Raw genomic sequence first — 17,500 nt, forward strand, 5'->3', positions numbered from 1 at the left:
AAATGGATAATAGTTAATATTATAGTTTACTATGTTGCAGGAGATTAGTGGTATTGTATGTGGTACCTGTATGTGTGCGTTCAATCCCTTTGTGGATTTATATTTATTTATTATGTATTAAGACAATGGATTATTGGAATGTATGGTGTGTCAGTCAGACAATGAAACAATTAAAGTCAATGGTGTGTGTGTGTGTGAGTGACCACAGTGACAAATGGTGCAGGAATAGAGCAAAGCAGAATGGCATGTCATCTGTTTAGAAGGAGCACCAAGGCAGAGGAGAGAGGGCAGAACTGGACACGTAACGGCTGATTTACTAGTTGAGAGAAAGTGTTTGTCAACTATTATAACTAGGGATGTCCCGATACACTTTTTTCGTTTCCGATCCAACAATTTCTGTGTTAGGCCGATACCGATACCTGAATACCGATACCAGTGCTTTTTAAAAAAAAGTGTAAAGTACATGTTTGCGTTATCACGTAGAATAACGTGAAGTTTAGCCTGGTGATGTTCCACCTTTGCACACACACACACACACACACACACACACACACACACACACACACTTTTCTGTTTTAACCAACCAAAACATCCCTTGCACTACATTTTACTACTGGGTCTTGAAATACAATACATACTTTTCTAACAGAGTTAATTGTGTACCGTCACTTTAAAAGCGTATGTATACGTCCTCGTAACGACAGCGTCACGCACCAAAAATAGCCATTCTACAAGCTCGCACTGCGTCTGGTTGCACCGCGTTGTGAGCTTGTATATCTGCCTTTTCGGCAACGATAGACTGAGAAGTCGAATTATTATTATAACTTTGGCAGGGAGTTTTGAGTTTCCCAAACGGATTTGATTATGAATGATGGCAACGGAGTCTTAGCAAACACGCATGCCTTGGGTGGACGTGGATTGTTGTTTCGCTGCAGCAGCTGACGGCTCCCGTACGTGTTTCGACTCGGTGCAGACATGCACAGAGTTGTATTAAACCCAAATGCGATACATTTGGGTTTAATACAATGCATTATTGACAGATGCCTATGCATTGTCGAAATGTTCCCTTTTGTGCATGTAGCCTACTTATTAAGTTAACAACTGTGCTACATTATTGCATTTAGCTCCCCTCTTTTCAAATGTAACCAAACTTTTCCACCCGTTCCACCCACGGCGCAAGTTACCATGAGTGTCAGTTTAGAGTGTAGTTTGTCCAGTCTAACTTCGAAGAAAAGAAAAACAACAAAAGATAGCCTACTTGGCAGCCCTTGTGCATGCAAATTTATGTTAGTCGCAAACTACAGCAAGCCGCCTTTGTTTTAAATTGTCCCCCATTCGCACGTCGGCAAAGCCTACGGTTGGAGATGCGCGTTTTCAATACTGGCGGCCCCGTCTCACCGTGCTGTGCGCATCACATGATTAAATAAAATGTGGTATCGGATTAGTGCGGGGCGTACTTGCCGATTCCGATATGACCAAATAAGGGCATATCGGAGGGCATTCCGATACAAGTATCGGTATCGGGACATGCCTAATTATAACACTTCTGTGTTGTTTTCGTCGACTATTACTATGACAAAAAAATGTTCGTCGACTACCTTTTTCCACTGGCGAAAACTGAATAAAAACTAAATGTAAACTAAGCTATGACGACTAAAACTAAGACTAAATATATTGACAATTTCGTCAACAAATAAAAACTAACTAGACTAAAATGTTAGGAAGAGACTAGTGGACAAGAGATCCAGATCCAGTATAAGTCATTTTACAATAAGTTGCATGCTGAAAATAGCCGATCTACAAGCCCACAACGCGTCGCAGCGCGACGCGTTGTGAGCTTGTCAGCTTGTGACGGAAACTAAAACTAAAATCAAAATTTGCTGCCAAAAACAACATCACTGCTTTGTATCAAACTACTGTGGCGGTGCCACTGCGTGCCTTCCAGTTCCAATCCTGTCATTCTCATTAATCACTCATCATGCACTGTACCTAATTATAGATGTTCTCACTCTCAATCGTTTCCTGTTGTTCTTCTGTTAGACTTTCCCATCAACATATATAGACGACAACCTGTTCACCTTAATGGAAACCACAACTGTTTAAAACTAGCTTAGCTGGTAGAACTTAATCCTCAAGTCCTCAAGTATGGCCCTTTTGCTCCTGCAATGCAACATGCAGGAAGCACGTACTGTCTGTGTACCGATGAGACCCAATTATTGAAATCCCACGGAGTATACTTGGACCATGATGCCACATCTAATGCCTGTCTCCCAGGACTAGAATTAACGGTGACGGGTCGCACCGCTGACATTTCTATATGGGTCCCATATGGTTATCCCACCTGGCTCCCACATAGGTAGCCCACCTCTAAACCACATGGGACCCACGTTGGCGTGCTGGCTGGGACCAAGAACTGCTTTAGTTTTTATTCTTGCATGGTGAATAAATAGACCAACGTTTCGGCTATCCCAGCCTTTAAACTGATGAAGGCTAGATAGCCGAAACGTGGTCACAAAGAAAAGTGTCTCTCAGGACTGCCACCTGCCAGTATACAGTGGATAACTTCCCAGACTCCAGGTTTTCTAAAGTACAGTATATAGCTAACCACTTTAATCATGACATCCCAACTTCGGGCATATACAAGCACACAACATGCTGTGATGTGCTGTGATGGGCTCCCCACCCCCCCGCCCAAGGCCATAAATACATTTATTTTTATTTATTTGATAAATGATTTGATTTAGAATGTGTATAGCGCAGTGGAATAGAGTAGACACTATCAGGAGTCCATTATAGGCTACATTCAGGGCTAGAGGCCTTCTGGTAATATTTATACTGATTTCTTGTTTTGCATATTTGGCAAAAAATAAATATTGATGGAAATGACCCCCATGGTAAATCGTCTGAAACCTCATCATGTCCAAAACAGTTAGTTTCCAGATCATGCCTTCACACCCCCCTGTCTTTCTGTCTCTTTGTGCGTGCGTGCGTGCGTGCGTGCGTGCGTGCGTGCGTGCGTGCACTGGCTGTGTCCGCTGATAATTTTCACATGGCTGATCAGGATAATTTATACTAACACATGTGGCCTAAAGTCCTACATTCTGAAATATTTTCCAATGACGGCTACTGTGTATAATTTCTCATTTTTCTTATAATCGCAGAACTATAATCCTCATCACTGTCGGGTGGAAACCTGATGTGCGTTTCAAACTTCTAGATCTTCTACTTTTGATGCCTTTGTGTGATGCCGTAGAATGATGAAGTATGTTTCCTCTCCCCTCTCATTTGTGGCGAAAACTTCTGGGAACTCAGATTATATCAAGTAGAGCAGTGGCGTGCACAGACATTTAGAGGGGCAGGTGCTCAAGTTAAAAAAGGGCACCTTGTGCAGCGCGTGGAACCGGCCGGTTGCCTTAATCCATTTTGGGCGGGAACCCCTTTTGGTGTTAGCATTATGTTATGCTTTAGCTATTGAAAAATAGCAGATCTACAAGCTCATAGCGCGCCACCGAGTGGCGCGCTACGAGCTTGTAGGTCTGCTATTTTTGAAAAATCCCAAAAAAAAAAAAGGAAAAAAAATGTTTGTTTTTTGTTTTTTTCAAAAGGGCACATTGCCAAAAGGGCAGGGGGTGCTCTAGCACCCCCTAGTGTCTATCTGTGCACGCCACTGAAGTAGAGCATTAATTTATGAAAAAACACCACACGTTGTGACGTTAGAATATGGAAATATTCGGTCTGTTCCCGACAGGTAGTCTGTACTCGCTGTATATTTCCGCTCCACCGCTGCATTCCGCTGACAGGGCGCTGATAAGCCAACAGGTTGAGAAATCCGGAAAACATGCAGGCCATCATCGCCACTTGACGATGTTTGCCCATGTCTGTGCTAACAAAAGGACCCACGCAGGGAGGCCAGGACACTCAGGTTTTACGGTCCGTTGTGTTTGACGTGTGCTCATGAGCGAGATAACACGGATCACGGCAGGGTTGCTGACACAGACTTTGACCGAAAATGATTATAACCACTTGAACCCTATAGCGTCACTAATCTGTGTCTCGGTATTGGCTATTTTCGGAGAAGAGATTTGATCGAGGGGGGTCGAGGCAACAATGTATGTATGTGAGTGTGAGGTATTGAGTTTAGTTCTAGCGTTAGATCAGGGGTTCTCAACCCGTGGGTCGCGATCCCTCGGGGGGGGGGGGGTCGCCAAATTATTCTGGGGGGGTCCCAAAATTATTTTCAATTTTTCCTATTTTGCAACTGAATGGCTTGGAATGGAGTGCCACAATTTCTCAGTTTTTCATGTGTCTATGAGGTGACAGTACTTCATTAGACACCCTGGAGTCGTTTTTATGTGCAATGGTGTATTAACTTTGTATTTAGGGTTTCTTCCTGGAGGCTGAACCATAGAGTATATAAAGGATAGAGACCGAACTGGAGCACTAGCCCCGCCCCCAAACTATTCATTTCGATGCAGTTGCTCAGTGGCGTTTTGAAGCACCCGGAAGACTGCCGGAAGTACCTCCTCCCTCAAAATTGAGGTCCGGGGTGACGTATGGGTGACGTAGGGAGTGATGGTCCTATGTGTCCGTGGACGGGTCCGCCTGCAGTCCTTCCTCTTACCACTAGGGCCCAGAGCTTCAACGTTGGAGCGCCTCACTGGCCCCTTGGGCTGAACCCTTGAGTCAAACGGGCCAATGAAATAAACAGTAATATAGTGACATCACACTATCAGCCCCTCCCCTAACCCCTCCCCCTTTATCATACAACTACAGCTGTGGGTGCGGCTTCAGTTCAGGTGGATCACCACCCATCACCACCCACCAGGCAAACCAGGCATACTGATTTTAACAAATACTGTACACTTTTTGGAAAAAGTTCTTCCTCCTTATATTATAATAATACCTGATGATCATGTTTTAGGGTGGAAAAAAATACATGGCCAAAGCATTTCCGGGGGTCCCCATGCAGCCAAAAACGTTGAGAACCCCTGCATTAGATAATAATAAATTAATGATGGATAATGTAAGGACAGCTTTGGCATATTGCATATTGTATACAAAGCTTTGGCTTTGTATATACCATGGGTATATTGGCATATACCCATGGCTGATCCTGTGTGTGTGTGTGTGTGTGTGTGTGTGTGTGTGTGTGTGTGTGTGTGTGTGTGTGTGTGTGTGTGTGTGTGTGTGTGTGTGTGTGTGTGTGTGTGTGTGTGTGTGTGTGTGTGTGTGTGTGTGTGTGTGTGTGTGTGATGCTAACATCCACACTATGAGGACAAAGGACATCTACTACTACTGCTACATGTACACTTTTCTCTTCGTGTTGTACAGTATGTGTTTTTTAACGCCGTCTTTTAATGTTTAATGCTTTACTTTTGTTTTTAAATACTAATGCAAGTATGTGATATATATATATATATATATATATATATATATATATATAGCGGCCGCACACTCTAAAGAGGCTTGTTGAAAAGGACCTAATGCTTAATTTCAGCTTTTATTTGCACGACGCGTGTCGGCTTTGTCAGGTGCTATATATACGAAGCCAACGTGTGTGTGTGTGTGTGTGTGTGTGTGTGTGTGTGTGTGTGTGTGTGTGTGTGTGTGTGTGTGTGTGTGTGTGTGTGTGTGTGTGTGTGTGTGTGTGTGTGTGTGTGTGTGTGTGTGTGTGTGTGTGTGTGTGTGTGTGTGTGTGTGTGTGTGTGTGTGCGCTTTACGTAGCACACTACGCACATTAATGTGCTTGTCTTTGTGTTATTATCATGACTGATCGTCAGCAGTGAGGATTTGAGGGATGTTTTCACATCAAACAATGAGTCAGCGTTCACGTCACATGTTGTTCTAATGATCTCAGACTCTCCAGCTCTGTGTAAATACCACTGATGATGTGAATTATCTCTCTGGAACACAGACAGACAGAAGCACCCAGACACACAGGGAAGTAACATTGACTCAAGTGCAGGGACGGATTAACTCCCACGATGGCCCCTGGGCCAGTACGTTTTGCAGGGCCCCCATAGCACGAGTGCGCGCACATTTTCGTGATTTTCCGTGTTTTTAATCATCTTTTTTACCTAAATTTAACTAAATCAATTGCCAATGAAGGGCCCCAGGAGCCCTTTTTAGGGCATCAAAGCTATTACCGCGCAGTCCAGTTTCTCTGAAGGGCCCCTGAGAGCCAAGGGCCCCTGGGCCACGACCCCACTGGCCCAATGGCTAATTTGTCCCTGCTCAAGTGCTGTACAAAGTACCAACTGAGGTACTTTTACTTTACTTTTCAGTGTTTCAATTTCTTACACTCTATATACACTACATCTCAGAAGCAAATATAATGTACGTTTTACTCTATGCTACAATTATGTGACAGCGTTAATCAATGCTGACTCAGATTACTATTATAAAATATACATTAACCAACCATCTCTAGATTCTAAGCCATATTTAACTTTTTCCACTTTGTGGTAATGCAATAACGAAGACGGAAATCGGCACCGACAGGAACGGAAAAGGGTTGTCTCACACTGACAGCTGCGTTGGCGAACGTGTCTCTGCAAAGTTAGACATCAGTTAGACAATGTGCTTTGTATAATCAGCGAGACAACCCAATTGCTTTAGGGGGGATATAGAACAGAAGCAAATGAGCCTAATGACGCCGAATTTAAATAGACTTCTTAAAGAAAAGATCATTGCAGAAGCTATGTGGCACGTTAAGCTTTAAAATGTTTCCCCCCCACAGAACGGAAATAAATAATAATATATTAAAATGCATTATTGATAACACTGTATCATTATAGTTATATGCATTCTATTGTGTGATTATATTGCAGAGTAATTACTTCATTCTGGGCGGGAACCCCTTTTGGTGTTTTAAGCGTTACGTTAAACTTTAGCTATTGAAAAATAGCAGATCTACAAGCTCATAGCGCGCCACCGAGTGGCGCGCTATGAACTTGTAGGTCTGCTATTTTTGAAAAATCGTTAAAATGTGCCTCAAATCTTTCAGAAAATTGTCATGATTTAGAAAACTTTTTTTTTAAATTTCGACGTCCGGCCTGAATGCCATAAGCAGTCATACAGGACTTCCCACTAACTGTTGTCTCTCCTCGCTCTCTTTTTAGAAAGCTCATTAGAGAGAGACAGCGCTCAGGGCGGCATATTGAACTTATAGGGGCAGCCTGGGGGCGTGTGCGGCTCTGGAGCTCAGTTCTCATTTCAAAGACCCCCATAACTCTCATGCAGAGATACAGACCTGTAAGGGTCCATTTGGAACCCCCCCCAAGGAACGTATCACTGCGCAAAAAGCATGGAATACGGATGTGTATATTACAGGAAACTCCCGTTAAACTTACCAACAGACTCCGGTAAACTCCCGTAATGTACCATATATTACCGTATATTACTGTATATGCCCGCTAAACTTGAGGTTTACAGGCATATCCAGTGCCCATAATTGCCTGTTAACTCCTCTTTTCACGTAGTGTATAGAGGGTCCCTGGACCCTTGGTAACAATGTTTTTACGTTTTACTTTTACTTTTACTACTTTTCTACACTTTTGTCTTGCAAGGAATAGTCTTTGGCGTCGCACTAGGGCCTCACTCAGACCTTTACTGCATTGCTGTATGCTTGTTGGATCAATGTTGTGTAGTGTCATGGCCGCCCCAATGCATTTCCAATGGAAGTCACATGGTTTGTAGTCCACATTTTGGACTACAAGCTGTTGTATGGCTTTCGGCTGTGTTTCGACTGCGCCCCCTCCCCCTCATACAACACAAATGTTGTGTCAAACCATGTGACTCCCATTGGAAATGCATTGGGGCGGCCATGACACTACACAACATTCATCCAACAAGCATACAGCAATGCAGTAAAGATCTGAGTGAGGCCTAGCAACTCCTACGGGCCGGCACGGTGCCTCGTCGGCAAGGAATGTTCAGCGGGAGGAGTATAGGACGGATGGCGCGCTATGGCCTCGCGGTGAGGACTCCTCACTGGCAGTTGAAGCCAGTAGGGTATACGACCGCAGTGGCAGCACAGAAATGAACGGGGAGGAATTCATTGGCATGATGACAAGATTGGGACAAAAATGGGTATACGAAAAAAGAAAGAGAGATTATCGGCTACTCTAAACGTGAATGAACAAATCAATCTAGGGAATTGGTTGCCTAATGGCCTGCCCAAATGAGAGAGGCCATGAAGTTGAAAGTGGTTCACTTGTATTGTAATCTGTTATCAGTCATACTGTGTCTTGTTATATAATTTGTTGTTGGCAGTTGGCACAGTGTGTGGCACATCAGGTCACGCTGACATTTCACTGCACATACTGTACTTGTTTGAGTGAGTGACAAATGAAACCAGTTTGAAGCGATCGGTACAATCAAACCGTCTCACTCGTTTAACCCATTTTGGGGCGGGAACCCCTTTTGGTGTTTTAATTTAGCTATTGAAAAATAGCAGATCTACAAGCTCATAGCGCGGCACCGAGTGCCGCGCTACGAGCTTGTAGGTCTGCTATTTTTGAAAAGTCTTGAAAATGTGGTGCAAATCTTTGAATATATATTCTTTCAGAGCGAACGTTTTTAACTCAAATCTTTGCTTCATGGGAAGTCCCTGAAACAACATATTTTCAGATGGGGTTCGGTGGCCAAATACATATAATTTTGGGGGTCCTTGACATGAAAAAGGTTGAGCGCCACTGACATAGAAACACAGGTTTTTCAGAAAAATGTTAGAATTTAGAAGCCTTTTTTTCGACCTTTTTTTCGATACGTTATACTCAACGGAACGGGTTGGAATAACGTGTTCCTGCCACACGCTATACTGTAGGTCCTACCGGAGGAACTTCCCCCCCAGGTGATGAGAAGCGGCCTGCTCACTCTCCAGTCCTCATGCATTGAAGGAAGCATGAGCTCAGTTCGGGGCTCTCCGTGTGTAGCACGCAGGAAGGATGCATCTTAGGCAATTGGCACCGGGTGAAAAAAATGGGTTACAAAATCGTGGTATAAAATTTGGTAAAAAAAACAACAAAAAAACAACACTACGTTATACACTGTCCTCTAACTTGGTGCTTCTCAAACGTTTTCATGTCAATGACCCCTGTGTATTTAGCAGCGGGAAATATTTTCAAAATATTCCAAAGGGTTCACATATTTTCCAAAAATACTGATCTACAAGTTGGCGACGCAAGTCGGACATTGCGACTCTCAATGAGAGAGTTGCTGACAGTGAGAGAGAAGCTGACAGCTTGTAGCCTGGCTAATAAGCCAGACTCAAATCACACTGTCGTGTGGTATTTGAGTCTGGAGATGCTGTGTATGGATCTTGTTTCCCGGGGGCGGGTTCAAACATTTTCTCTTTGACACAATTGGTCAGAGCTACTGTCAGTCAAAGGTCTCAAGCATTGAACGTCACTGTACCAAAGCCCGCCCATATTGCATACCGTGTCCCGATTGGCCACACCAGTTCTCTGGTGTAGGAAATGGGCGTACAATTGAGCCTCTCCAGACCGTAATCCGCCGGCAGGCAATTTTCTTTTGCCAACGGCTGATTCAGTCTGGCTTATTAGCCAGGGGACCAAATGGAGACAAAGTATAGTCATTTAGCTGGGGACCCCCTGGAACCTCCCCGATGACCCCTGGGGGGGGTCCCCGGACTCCATGTTGAGAACCAGTGCTCTCAACTGCCACGTGTGGACAGACCACAGCGAAAACAAACTACCACACAGTCAGGCATATCACATGTCATCAGAGGCACGTTCCTCTTTCCACACTGGCCACTTCATTTGAGCTAATGGGGTTGAGTTCATTCATTGTGGTCGCAGACTCGCAGCAATTATGTTCAGACAATGGCCACCCGCCTCAAAATGTCAGGCTGTGCTTCCAGATATACTGCTCGAGTCCAAGGGCAATTTGGCTTTAAGGAGTTTAAAGTTTTTTCTCTAGGACCGTATACTCGAAATCCGATTTTGGGACATTGTTTGTCTTTGTTGGTCACAGCCGGGATTAATGGAGTGCGGTAAGGAGCTGGTTCCCTGAAGGACACTCAGCAGCAGGTTGTGTGTAGAGTCTGTAGACAGAGCGCTGTTTCCCAAGGAAATATCCCTTTTTTCTTTTCTTGTTTCCTACACGTTTTATTTTCCATTATTTAAAAACATTAAAAAATATATATATATATCGTTTTTTACCTAAATTAGAAAATATTTTATACTTTTAAACTCGACAAGCTTGTAGATCGGTTATTTTCACTACTAGTATTACAGTTTTCAAATAAATGTAGTGGAGCAAAAGTACAATATTTGGATCTGAGATGTAGTGAAGTATTGGAAATTGGAAAAGCTCAAGTAAAAGTAGGCTCAAGTACCTACAAATTGTACTTTTCAGTGATTTCACTTAATTTAAATATCACGTTTTTTTTTCTTTTTTTGTGATAATCCTCCCTACTTTAGAGTGTGCTGACCATATAATTACCGGTAGTTCCTCCCTGTCCCCAGTGAACCGCAGGGGTAAAAAAAAAACTAGTTTTGGCTTTGGTGGTGGTTGAGAAAGCCTTCATCCAATCAGGATAGAGGGGGCCTTCCTCCAATCAGGATCAAGCAGGGCGGGCCTTGGTGCGCGTGCTGTTGGCCTGTTGCGCGTCACCCCACTGTAGAGCGTGTTCCATCTTGTTACCGGGGCGGACCGGGGTTTTTTTTTCTCCAAATCACTGAATGCTCCTTTAAAAGCTTTTGGTCATTTTATCGTCTACTCAGGCTTATGTGAACATCCCAGACAGTTTTTAAATTGCTTGAACACCCGTCCTTTTTTCTGGTGACTAATATTGTTCTTCTAATATGTGAGGTTTTTTAAATGTAGTTTGAAGTTACAATGCAGGAAGGGGGTGGGGCAGCTAAAATGAATATCAAATATCTAAATACTGAATCAAGCAACTTAAAAACTGTCTGGGGTGTTCACATGAGCCTGAGTAGATGATAAAATGACCACAAAAGGTTTTTTTAAAGTGAAATATCCCTTTAAGTACAGTACTTACTTTCCTTAGTAGCCTATGCGCTACAGGTAACGGGTGCCGTCGCCCATAATCCATCTCGCCCACTTTTTCCCGCCGACCGCGCTCGGTGCGGCGGTTCTTGTATTCTTTATTTTGTTTTACTGAGAATAAGGTTAGAAATAAATGTAGGGTTTTCCTGGGGTTACGTTTATAGGAATAGGGTTAGGTTTTGGCACCATTTTACTGAGGTTAAGGTTAGGAAAAAAGGTTAAGCATAATTTACTTAGGTTGCTTTAGTAACACCAGGCTGAGCCGCTCTGCCGGCTGTACGCCCGGTGCGAGTTGATAAAAGGGACGACTTCGTTGGTACTCGTCCTACAATGGTGTCCCCTTCAGCCCACCACCTGAAAACTCCCCCCTGTTTGTTTTCCCAGCTCCAGGGCAAAGCGGCCCTTTCTCATTGAAGTTTGCCTCTCGGGCAAAATGAGGCCCCAACGAACCAGTCCGACGGGTTTGTGTGAGCGAGCAGGGGGCGGGGCCCTAGATAGTAACAAAGCAGACAGATGGAGAGATAATTCGGATACAACAGCAGGGCTATGATGCGCCTCTCCAGGTGTTCCGTTGATCGTTGCTCGTTATGGGTCCTGTCAGACGAGGACCTGGGAGTCACACTGCAGGAGCCCGTGCAAGCTGTATACTCCCAGTCACCACACGCACCCATGTGTGCGTGTGCGCGTGCGCGCGCGCACACACACACACACACACACACACACACACACGCACACACACACACACACACCCTGCCAGCCCCTAACTGACTATCCGCTATGTACTGCGGTGATCCTTTCTTATCGTCACTTGATCGTCACTTTGACCTTTGAGATTACAATGCAACAACATGTAGTTCCACATTCAAGACCAAAGCCTGCCATTGTTTTTTTTTATGTAGTTACACTACTAGCAGGATATGGCCTGCCCTATGTTATCGTGTGTGTGTGTGCGTGTGTGTGTGCCCGTGCAGTGAGTGTGGGAAAGTCAAACACACTTACCTCTTCCACAGTCAGTGGCATGCATATTCTGTATTCCTTCAACAACATAGTGCCGTTACAGTGTGGACTGTGGACCAGCTGTCTGTCTTGTCTATAAGCGTCTAACTCAGGTATCTGAGTCGCATAATAAAGACACGCTTGGGAAGCTGCACTTTAACCCCAGACTAAGACTTCTCCCTCTCTCCCTCTCTCTCTCTCTCTCTCTCTCTCTCTCTCTTCCTTCTCCTTTGTTGTTGTGCGCTGGTGTCAGTGAGACCATGCATTCAAGTCCAGTCCACGCTGTCAGCCAGCCCAGCAGTGTGTAAGCTTGTTTTTCTGCCCTCCTCACCCCTCTGTCTCTCTCAATCTCTATCTCTGTCTTGTGCTTTTTCCCGTTTTGTCACCGACTTAATCCTAGTGATTTTGCTCCAGTCTCTATCTCTCTCTAGCACTCAATTGAACTCCTGAAACCCCTTGGATCAATGTTCAACAACGGCTGTCCCTACTCTCTCTCTCTCTCTCTCTCTCTCTCTCTCTCTCTCTCTCTCTCTCTCTCTCTCTCTCTGTCTCCCTATTGCTTCTTAAGTCTTGCTTTGTGTTGTGTGCAGAAACTGGTCATTAAGCTGCAGCTGCTCTACACTACCTGCTCTTACACACTTCCCCCCCTCTCTCTCTCTCTCTCTCTCTCTCTCTCTCTCTCTCTCTCTCTCTCTCTCTCTTTTCCTGTTTGTTTTCAGTCTCTCTCTCATGTGCTCTGTCTGTGCTCCACCTCCTCCCGCTCCTCCTTCTGCAACTGTTTTCGGTTCCTCAAAAAATTCCTTTGCTAGTTCCCTCCTGTCTACACTCTCTCTCTCTCTCTCTCTCTCTCTCTCTCTCTCTCTCTCTCTCTCTCTCTCTCTCTCTCTCTCTCTCTCTCTCTCTACCCCTCGCCTCTCTCTCCCGGTCCCTCCTTCCCTGACACGCCTACTACACTTTAACCCCCCCTCCCCGCTCACCTGTTTCACCTCACCGCTCCCACTCCATCTCCCTCTGTGTTGTCTCATCACACAGCTGTCTGTCTGTCTGTCTGTCTGTCTGTCTGTCTGTCTGTCTGTCTGTCTCAGGGACGTGCTGACCATTGGGAAATTCGGGACAACTCCCGAACGGCCGGTCCAGTCCAGGCCGGTCTTGGCCAGCCGTTTTTTTTCATTAATAAAAAAAGAAAAAAATCACATTTAATTAAAAAAAAAAACCTTTTGTGTAAAACAATGAAGCACTATCTTCTGCGGCAGGTATAAACATGACATCCATGGACAATGATTTTAGGTCACTGTAGGACCTAAAGTGACCTAAAATGCGCTTGCACGCCCTTGATACAGACGGCACGCGGCTTTCGGCCTCGCGCCTAGAGGGCCTCTGCAATTCCACTTCCCGGGCTGAATTATGGGCCCACCACGTCCCTGGTCTGTCTGTCTGTCTGTCTGTCTGTCTGTCTGTCTGTCACTCCCTTCTTCAACTCAATTCCTTTCAAGTCCATTCAGTCCAATTCAAAGAGACTGTATTGACATAGACATTGCCAAAGCATGCTGTGTGGAATGAAAACAATCGAGACTTCAGAAATGTTTCTACAATTACAACAGAAGGAAGCAATGTGTTTACAGTGACAATAGAATAAAGAAGTGTGAATACAAGAGCTGTACGTGTTCACATTGTTTTGACTGTTTAGAATGCATGAAGTGTGTAGCGTGTGTAAGTGAGCATTCAGTGATTTGCCCCGGAAACACGTGTGCACATACACGCACTACAGTGAGTGGGGGGACACGCAACAGGCCAACAGCACGCACACCAAGGCCTGCCCGCGTTCGATCACGATTGGCGGAAGGCCCCTCTCTATCTTGATTCGATGAAGGCTGGGCCACCTAGTCAAAATGAAACCTAAGGGTTTTCTTTTACCCCAGGGGTTATCTGGGGACAGGGAGGAACTCCTTATATGGTCAGCACACTCTACAACATGATTGGCGGAAGGCCCCTCTCTATCTTGATTCGATGAAAGCTGGGCCACCTAGTCAAAATGAAACCTACGGTTTTTGTTTTACCCCAGGGGTTATCTGGGGACAGGGAGGAACTCCTTATATGGTCAGCACACTCTACAACATGATTGGCGGAAGGCCCCTCTCTATCTTGATTCGATGAAGGCTGGGCCACCTAGTCAAAATGAAACCTAGGGTTGTTTCTGGGGACAGGGAGGAACTCCTTACATATGGTCAGCACACTCTACAGTAAGGACGATTATCACAACAAAACAAAGAAAGAAAGAAGTGATATTTGAATTAGGTGAAATCACTGAATATACCTTTAAGATAGAAAATAGCAGCAATAGTTAAAATGTATTAAAATCATATAGCGCTGGTGTGTGTGTGTGTGTGTGTGTGTGTACAGTAGTGCTACAGCATGCACTCAGTAGTGAGATCAGTACAGTGCAGAAATAATGATCAGTGTAGTCTTTATGGTGGGTTACAGTATTCCACAGGACGTCCTCCTCCTGTCACAACAGCTCACAAATCACGTTAGAGCTGTGTTTGCACATGGCTGTATATATACTACACCCATGCAGCAGATTGTACGGCACGCAGTGTTGATTTCGTCGACTAAAACTAAGACGAAAAATGTTTGCCGACTACCCTTTTCCACTGACGAAAAAACGCTATGGGGGGCACGGTGGCACAGTTGGTAGTGCTGTCGCCTCACAGCTAGAAGGTCCTGGGTTCGATTCCCGCTCGAGACGCTGTGGGTGCTGGCGGCGTGTTTCCTCCTCCGCGTCATCAGTGCCCATACCCGAGGCGGGGTTGGCGAAAGGGCCTTTCTGTGTGGAGTTTGCATGTTCTCCCCGTGTCCCCTAGGGTCATGGGGAGACAAAAAACATGCAGTAATTCTGGTTCCCTAAACTGCCTCCCCCTGACCAGCCGGGGGAATTACTGCATATTTTTTGCCAGGGACAAAAAACATGCAGTAATTCTGGTTCCCTAAACTGCCTCCCCCTGACCAGCCGGGGCGCCTGATGGAGGGGAAAGGAACTGGTTGAAATAACGTGTTCCTTCCACGCGCTACGTCCAACCAGGGAAACTCTCCCCTGTCAGGTGTAAAGGAGCAACTTGGACATGAAGGAAGCATGAGTTCAAGTCCGTTGCTCTCCCCATGTCCCCCATATATGGGGTCTAGGTTGGCGGAGGGTGTGTAGAGCCCAGGATCACATTGGATAATTGACACAGGGGTGAAAAATGGGTTACAAAATTGTGGGATAAAAAAAACAAAAATAAATAAAAAAACTATGCTATGCTAAAACTAAGTCTAAATATATTGACAATTTCGTCAACAAATAAAAACTAGACTAAAATTGTAGGAAGGGACTAGTGGACAAGAGATCCAGTATAAGTCATTTTAAAATTAGTTGCATGCTGAAAATAGCAGATCTACAAGCTCACAACGTGTCGCACTGCAACGCGTTGTGGGTCATTAGGACGGCATCAAGGCCCGCCAAAATACATTTTGTTCGACTAAATCAACTGTAGATTTAGTCGACTAAAATCGTATGATATTTAGTCGACTGGGCTCTGACTGGGCTCTAGACTAACACTAAAACATTCCAGGTGACTAAAATGTGACTAAAACTAAATAAAAACTATTCAAGAGACTATGACTAAAACTAAAATCAAAATTTGCTGCCAAAAACAACACTGACGGGGCGTTTCATCATTATTAGCTGAGAGGAAGATAAGAATCTCTCACACATTAAGACCCGAGGCCTAAATCCTAATTGTTTTCTCAACATTGTTATGCCAAAAGACCCCCAGAAGCAAAGATTCGATCTACAAGCTCATATAGCTTGGCACGAAGGAAGCACACAGCACGAAGATGACGTGCTATGAGCTTGTATAGATCTGCCTCTTCTTGACTATAGCCAAAGTATAAAATTATGTTTTTGAAAGTGGTTAAAATGATCGCTATAATTATATTTACAACTTTTGACACGGCTGCTTTCCCGGCTTGAATGGGTTCAAAAAGCTCCCAGAATAAATAATAATTCATTATGATCTGAGTAGTACAACGGTGCGACCTACAGATGGTCTTCTACCAGGTACAAACATGACTGTAGTATAGATGACGAAGAAGAAGCAGACCTCAGTAGGTCGAGACTCTTTGTACTCTGGATCTAATGAAGTTATTCTGGGAGCTTTTTAAAGACGGATATCTTTTCGTCGGCGTCGCGTGTTCTTTTAATCCAGGCCACGTGCCGTCGATGTTATTTTGGGATGCGTGTGTGTGTGTGTGTGTGTGCGCGCACCTCTCTTGGACTGCACAGGTTTCCTTAGTTCTTAGTCGTGTTTTCAAAAGGTGAAGCTAATCTAATTCCCCCCCAAGTTCCATCAGCTGAGGCAGTTAATTGTTAAATATTTTATTATTGCATTTAGTGTTCGTTCACTTAATTATGTTTCATGAGAATGTTTGTTACAACTGAATACATTTGCGTATTTGTTTTTTGTGTTCAGTTCCCACGGCATTGGGAGTCACTTTTTTCTTTAAGAATAAAATGTGATTTTGTCCAAGCTGTATGGTAGAGTATTTTAATTACAATACACCGTACACAATTGAGGCGGTTATTGGTCTCCCTGCTATTGAGACATTTAGATCCTGTGTCCGTGAGACGTGGCCTTTGACATCATCCTGTTTCTGGTTTGACACAAATTTTGACCTCAAGGTCAAATTTCAAGCAGGCAGGCTCTATATGGTAAAAAAAACTTTCGCAAGAGACCAGGGTTCAAATCCATAGCACATAATACTGTAGTGCAGCTTTTAATGCCTCCAAATGCCGCGGGAACTGAATAAACACAAAAACAAAATGTATTCGGTTGTTACAAACGACGAATGATCACAAGGGAACAAACACAAAATACAATACAAACAATTAACTCTGTGGTTGCACCTTTGAGATGTCTCAATTCAGATCTTCACCTATTAACCCATTTTGGGCGGGAACCCCTTTTGGTGTTAGCATTATGTTATGCTTTAGCTATTGAAAAATAGAAGATCTACAAGCTCATAGCGCGCCACCGAGTGGCGCGCTACGAGCTTGTAGGTCTGCTATTTTTTTTAAATCGAAGAACGACTGACATAGAAACATAGCTTTTTCAGAAAACTGTCAGGATGTAGAAGACATTTTTAGAATCTCGTACAACATGAAATCATGAAATCAGCTTATTACAAAATGATCTCCCGTACTCTGATGGCAGCTACAAAGCATGTGTGTCTGCCACGTCTTGGTACAGCTTGGGGTTACAAAGTGCGGCTCAGTTTCCACCTCGTCTTTAGCCAGGTCTGCCTGTGGCAGCTTGCTTATTTTTTTCCAATGTTTGTTTACTGAGACTGTAGAGTACATAGTTTTGGTTCAGTCGCTGTGCCTCGAGGTGTATTGCCACTGCAGTGTGCTCTCTGTTTGGGGCTAAACAGCATT

General features: G+C 44.3%; 1 protein-coding gene across 1 annotated transcript in view; it reads right to left on the bottom strand.

Moving 5' to 3' along the window:
• The window catches only part of pitpnc1b (phosphatidylinositol transfer protein cytoplasmic 1b), a gene marked incomplete at its 5' end in the record, with an annotated part of 81,248 nt that overhangs the window by 26,547 nt on the left and 37,201 nt on the right, over window positions 1-17,500 (bottom strand). The window contains one exon of the mRNA XM_079503632.1: window positions 6,524-6,551. Within this exon, the coding sequence (XP_079359758.1) occupies window positions 6,524-6,551 (28 nt within the window). The remainder of the gene's footprint in view (window positions 1-6,523; window positions 6,552-17,500) is intronic.

This window comes from Electrona antarctica (assembly GCF_951216825.1).
Source record: "Electrona antarctica genome assembly, chromosome: 6".
Classification (NCBI taxonomy): domain Eukaryota; kingdom Metazoa; phylum Chordata; class Actinopteri; order Myctophiformes; family Myctophidae; genus Electrona; species Electrona antarctica.